At 39.8% G+C, this 6552-nt stretch overlaps 1 protein-coding gene and 5 non-coding genes across 6 annotated transcripts in view; 1 reads left to right on the plus strand and 5 right to left on the minus strand.

Annotated features, from left to right (window-relative positions):
- Nucleotides 1-4827, plus strand: part of snx15 (sorting nexin 15) — an 11721-nt gene extending 6894 nt beyond the window's left edge. The window contains exon 7 of the mRNA XM_014009007.1: nucleotides 4334-4827. Within this exon, the coding sequence (XP_013864461.1) occupies nucleotides 4334-4473 (140 nt within the window). The 3' untranslated portion in view covers nucleotides 4474-4827. The remainder of the gene's footprint in view (nucleotides 1-4333) is intronic.
- Nucleotides 630-711, minus strand: trnal-uag (transfer RNA leucine (anticodon UAG)). The gene has a single exon. It is a non-coding gene; the product is annotated as a tRNA-Leu (tRNA).
- trnal-uaa (transfer RNA leucine (anticodon UAA)) lies at nucleotides 989-1070 on the minus strand. The gene has a single exon. It is a non-coding gene; the product is annotated as a tRNA-Leu (tRNA).
- trnal-uaa (transfer RNA leucine (anticodon UAA)) lies at nucleotides 1384-1465 on the minus strand. Its single transcript has one exon. It is a non-coding gene; the product is annotated as a tRNA-Leu (tRNA).
- On the minus strand, nucleotides 1764-1845 carry trnal-uaa (transfer RNA leucine (anticodon UAA)). The gene has a single exon. It is a non-coding gene; the product is annotated as a tRNA-Leu (tRNA).
- On the minus strand, nucleotides 2541-2622 carry trnal-uaa (transfer RNA leucine (anticodon UAA)). The gene has a single exon. It is a non-coding gene; the product is annotated as a tRNA-Leu (tRNA).
- Nucleotides 4828-6552: the final 1725 nt, after the last annotated feature.

Consider the following 6552-nt stretch of genomic DNA (forward strand, 5'->3'; position numbering starts at 1 on the left):
GACTACAGTGAATCCAGATCGCAGATCTCTTTTTTAAGGGCTGCCTGGGCCCGAAGGCAACCTATTGTACATGTTTTTGGGGGTTGCGGGGAACAAGAGTACCTGGAGAAAACCCACGCAAGCACGAGGAGAACATGCAAAAGTATTACAAAAATGAAGCATGAACCTATTGATGACTCAGTAAGGGATTGGCAGTGGTGGGATTTGAACCCACGCCCCCATAGAGACTGGAGCCTAAATCCAGCGTCTTAGATCACTCGGCCACACTACCACTCACTTATCTACGGCATCACCATTTTTACTCACCACACTACCACACATTTGTCTTTAGGAACACTATTTTTTAGCTGTTCATTTCCGGATTCACCACAGTGAATCCAGAACTCCTTTCACGACAAATTCAGCCTTTTAATAATTAATTTATTATTTGCAGTTATTTATCCAGGCAAATCCCATTGAGATCGCAGATCTTTTTCAAGGGCATCCTGGGCCTGAAGGCAACGTATTTTACATGTTTTAGGGGGTGGGGGAATACAGAGTACCTGGATATAACCCACAGAAGCACGAGGATAACATTCAAAAGGATTACAAAACTGCAGCATGAACCTGTTGATGACTCAGTAAGGGATTGGCAGTGGTGGGATTTGAACCCACGCCTCCACAGAGAATGGAGCCTAAATCCAGCGCCTTAGACCACTCGGCCACACTACCACTTACATTCCTATGGAGTCACCATTTTTACGCCTAAAGTTCTGTGGTTGAACTTTTCAGAGAATATTTGGACACATGGTGCCTCATTTTAGTTGTTCACATTAGTTACTGTAAAATGCCTCAGGATTACAAAACATAGCGCACGAAGCTAACAATGCATCAGGAATAGGACGCCTTTCTTTGTCAGATCTTTTTGTTCTGGATGTTCTGAGAGAACTTGACATTAAGGGTAACTACAGGTGCCCTGCACTGACTACCACTGTGTCAAGAGTAGGACTAGCAGTGGTGGGATTTGAACCCACGCCTCCACAGAGACTGGAGCTTAATTCCAGCGCCTTAGACCACTCGGCCACACTACCACACATTTGTCTTTAGGAACACCATTTTTAGCTGTTCTTTACCGGGTTCACCACAGTGAATCCAGATTCCCTTTCACGACAAATTCAGCCTTTTATTAGTTAATTTATTATTTACAGTTATTTATCCAGGCAAATCCCATTGAGATCGCAGATCTTTTTCAAGGGCATCCTGGGTCTGAAGGCAATGTATTTTACGTGTTTTAGGGGGTGGGGGAAAACAGATTACCTGGATATAACCCACAGAAGCACGAGGAGAACAAGCAAAAGGATTACAAAACTGCAGCATGAACCTGTTGATGACTCAGTAAAGGATTGGCAGTGGTGGGATTTGAACCCACGTCTCCACAGAGACTGGAGCTTAAATCCAGCGCCTTAGACCACTCGGCCACACTACCAGTTACATTCCTATGGAGTCACCATTTTTACGCCTAAAGTTCTGTGGTTGAACTTTTCGCAGAATATTTGGATACATGATACCTGATTTTAGTTGTTCGCATTAGTTACTGTAAAATGCCTCAGCATTACAAAACTAGAGCACGAAGCTAACAATGCATCAGGAAAAGGCCGCCTTTCTTTGTCAGATCTTTTTGTTCAGGATGTTCCTTTAATTTGCAGTGACCAATGTGAGATAACTTAACATTAAAGGTAACTATGAGTGCACTGCACTGACAACCACTGTGCCAAGAGTAGGACTGGCAGTGGTGGGATTTGAACCAACGCCTCCAGAGAGAGTGGAGCTTAAATCCAGCGCCTTAGGCCACTCGGCCACACTACCACACATTTGTCTTTAGGAATACCATTTTTTAGCTGTTCTGTACCGGATTCACCACAGTGAATCCAGAACCCCTTTCACGACAAATTCAGCCTTTTATTAGTTAATTTATTATTTACAGTTATTTATCCAGGCAAATCCCATTGAGAACGCAGATCTTTTTCAAGGGCTGCCTGGGCCTGAAGGCAACCTATTGTACATGTTTTTAGGGGGTGGGGGAAAACAGAGTACCTGGAGAAAACCCACAGAAGCACGAGGAGAACATGCAAAAGGATTACAAAACTACAGCATGAACCTATTGATGACTCAGTAGGGGATAGGCAATGGTGGGATTTGAACCCACGCTCTTATAGAAACTGCAGCCTTAATCCAGCGCCTTAGACCACTCGGCTACACTACCACTTACTTACACATGGAGTCACCATTTTTATGCCTAAAGTCCTGTGGTTGAACTTTTCAGAGACTATTAGGACACATGGTGCCTGATTTTAGTTGTTCACATGGGTTACTGTAAAATGCCTCAGGATTACAAAATTAGAGCACGAAGCTAACAATGCATCAGGAATAGGAGACCTTTTTTTGCCAAATCTTTTGGTTCTGGATGTTCCTTTATTTTGGAGTGACCAATGTGAGAGATCTTAACATTAAATTTAACTACAAGTGCCCTGCACTGACAACCACTGTGACAAGAGTAGGACTGGCAGTGGTGGGATTTGAACCCACGCCTCCATAGAGACTGGAGCTTAAAGCCAGCGCCTTAGACCACTCGGCCACACTACCACACATCTGTGTTACGGAACACTGTTTTTTTCAGCAACTCTTTTTTCCATGTTCACCACAGTGAATCTAGCCTGGCCTTGCCTTCTTATGCATATCTGCTCAATTCTAGTTTCCCTTCACTGCTCCATTTGGGATTTCTCCCATAGACAAGGATTTCACTGGCAGATTTTCAGCCGGGCCAATCAGAGAACAGAACGTTGATTTTCTTCGCAGTGTCTGCTAATTAGTTTAGCAATGGCAGTGGAGGATGTGAATGAAGCCAGTCCGTGTTTAAAAGGCTTCCAAATTAAAATAAATTTGTCTGACAAAGCAGCATCTCTCATTTACAGTCGTGTTGTTCGGCTCGGTACTTTTCTCCTCTCAGTAGGGTTGTTTACAGGAYACGCAATTTCTGGTTAGCTTCCTAGCTTAGCCTCCTTCACAGCRACATGCACACACACACTTCAGCAGAGGCCACGCCTCCAGCAAGAATCGCTTCTCTATAGCAGCGAGTGCAGACCCTCCTACGAAGCAAAGTGAAGGAAAAGGGTCTGGTTTTTACCAGACTACAGTGAATCCAGATCGCAGATCTCTTTTTTAAGGGCTGCCTGGGCCCGAAGGCAACCTATTGTACATGTTTTTAGGGGGTGGGAGAAACCAGAGTACCTGGAGAAAACTGATTACAGAACTGCAGCACAGAGCTAACCCTGTGTCAGGAACAGGATGCCTTTCTTTTTGTTCAGGYTGTTCCATTATTTTGGGATCTCCACAATTAGAGAATTTAACATTAAATATTTGTTAAGTACAAGACCCCTGCACTGACAACAACTGTGTCAAGAGTAGGACTGTCCATGGTGGGATTTGAACCCACACCTCCATAGAGACTGTAGTTTAAATACAGCGTCTTAGACCACTCAGCCACACTACCATGAACTGTAYGTGGAATCACCATTTTTATGCCTAAAGTCCTGGAATTGACCTTTTCAGAGACAATTTGGACAAGTGGTGCCTGATTTTACACGTGCACATTATAAAAAGAAGTCCAWTAATAGTCTCAAWGTTACAAGACAAGAAGAAGTTACAAGCACTGACCACTAAACTAGTGCTTTTAATGAAGACCCCAAGGTTACATTGGCAGCGGTGGGGTTCAAATCCACGCCTCCATAGAGACTGGAGCCTAAATCCAGCGCSTTAGACCACTCAGCCATGCTACCACTTCTATAGAATAAACTGTTACATGATAAACCAGGATAAATGGAAATGATGCAATGTAATACCCTACCATACCGSTTTTATTTATAAAGCACTTTAAACAGCACAAGGCCAACCAAAGTGCTGTATAGTAGACAGACACAACAGGACATCGTTCGAATTAAAGTTAAAATACAGTCAAAAATATGGAGCTTTTATATTTACAGTACATATAGAAMAGAGTTATGGTACACAGTGAGGTTTTGCATAATCTCACGCAGACTCAAAGACAAGGGAGTGGTAGTGTGTTTTTAAACAAGACTTGAAGACAGTGAGTGAAGAAGACTGACGTAGTGGTAGATCATTGTTTTGACTAACAGGACCAACAGTTGAGCCTAAATCCAGCACCTTAGACCCCTCGATCATGCTACAACACACCTTTCCTTGAGGATTGTTGAGTTAAAATGTCCAAACTGCAGGTGTTTCTGTTTTACTTCTTATTTTTTTTTTTTTTTTTTTTTTTTTTTTTTTGTGCACACAGGAGACTCAGATCCGGTCCGTAAGGAGTCCGTGATGAGAAAGACGGCTCAGTACCTGAAACACGTCGAGATGCTGGTCGACAAACACGTCTCACCCGGTCACACCAACGCAGCTACACACACGCACACGCCAGACCTGTAAATGCAAAAATAAAATAAAAAATAAACGACTTGAGGAAGGAACTCAAAGACAAACTTCAGGTCCAACAGCACAAACATCTTCAAACAGTTATGTGTACAAATCCCCACAGGTGACACCTCTGAGGTACACACTACTGCACACTGGTCCTTTGGTTATTTTTGTTCAGTACTAAAGGCACACAACCCACAAAATATGAAGAAATTAAAGTGAATTAACAAAAATACATAAATGATTATTTCTTCTCTTTATCTTCCTTTTATAATGTGTTGATTTTGAATAAATTAATATGTATGTATATTGTCGAWTTGCATTTTGCACAATGTTTTGTTAATAAATATGGTTTTAATTTAAGTCTGTAAAGTGTTGTAGTGTTGTGTTTTGGAAGAGAAGTCATGCTTCATGATATAAAATGAGCTTTTCAGATAGGCTAATTTGTTAATTGTAATTATGTGCACATGTAAATATGTGGAAGTGAGCCTAATATCAGGGGTTCAACAGATTACATGACTCTTGAGGTCAGAAAATACTAGAGAATAATTGTTTTTTACATACAAATACATATATGTGTAAATCTGGAGTCACTCTGGATTTTAAAAGACTCAACATTTTGAAGAATCTAAAAAATATATCCTAAATGTCTGAAATCTTCAGGCACTCTGCTAGAAAAGGTTTTACCAAATTACAAAAGTTTCCAAACTCTTAAAAGAAGAAGTTATGCAACACAGCTGTTTTCTCATTTCTCAATTTTTAGAAGTTACTTATTTTAACAAACATTTATTTAAACACTTTTCCTGTAATATTTTTTTAAAGTTAGAGCCTAAAAGGATTCATAGATTGATGCAAACATTTGTGTAAATGATGTTGTCATCCAGGGCAACAGGAAGTGTTGATTCATCCTCCTTCAGTCGTCAACATTTAAATTTTTTTGTACATAATATACTTACTGCAAGTTTTTCAGATTTTATGCAGTAGCTTATCGGTACCTGTAGGCGGTGCTGTTGTTTTTTAAGATAACACCTGGTTTGCAGAAACTCATCTTGTGTTGTTTAAACCAGGTAATTTATTGTTTAGGGGAAACAAATAATGTGAATGAACTTCTCATGCTAYATCATTTAAATAAAAAACAGCTGCTGCTTGTTGTGTCTTAAAGGTTTCATCGCTGCAGAGTTAATGTACATAAAACTGATAACTCATTTACATGGACTTCAGCTGGTTTGGATTTTTCCACCCAGTGTCTGTCACCCACCAGCATATTTTACTGTCTGTACCTAAAATGAACAAGCTGAGGACTTTAAAACAACTGCAGCTCAAGTATCTGGAGGTCATGTCTTTTGGAAACAGGATAACATCCAGAAAAGACATCCTTTAATAATCATGTTTTCAGCTAAAAGTTTTTTGGTATCACCTTGTTTGTGCTGAAATGTTATTTTATGAGCCAAAATCCATTCAATTCTGATATATCTTGTATTTTTCATAAATAAAATTGAAGAAATCGTAAAAATTGTCTATGACAGGCTGCTTGGATCAAAGTTACTAGCTAGCTGCTAGAAAGCTTGTTAGAATTTGACTTGTTTTGAAAAACATGATTTAATGAACCCTAAACTAAATGATTCTTCTCATTATGCAAGTCTTAGGCACTGATTAGTGGTAAAATTAAACAAAACATGATCACACATGAATGAACAAAAGAAAAAATGTAAGCATTTGAAATAAACATTTTGCAAAACGTTAAATGTTAAAAGAAAGGTTTTTTAAATAAAATCCAAAGGAATTAGCAGGCTTCACATTATTTTAGCTGAGGCTTGTTATGAATAGTTTAAAGAGAAACTGTGAAAATGTTTAGTTTTATACTTTTCAGAGAAATTTAAGTTTGGTTTCTTTAAGACCATCTCAGGAGAGGTTGACAAAGGTCAAAGGTCAACCACATGGTCAGGATGTTCCTCTACACAAGGTTGTAGCTAGTTTGCGCCTAAGTTAGCTAATCAAAAAGAAAAAAATGTATAGGTCTTCTGGACGGGTTCTTCTCTAATGAAACGTTTCATCTCTCCTCCAAGAGACTTCTTCACAGGGCCGGATTAA

The sequence above is a fragment of the Austrofundulus limnaeus genome, unplaced genomic scaffold (assembly GCF_001266775.1).
Source record: "Austrofundulus limnaeus strain Quisiro unplaced genomic scaffold, Austrofundulus_limnaeus-1.0 Scaffold54, whole genome shotgun sequence".
Classification (NCBI taxonomy): Eukaryota; Metazoa; Chordata; class Actinopteri; order Cyprinodontiformes; family Rivulidae; genus Austrofundulus; species Austrofundulus limnaeus.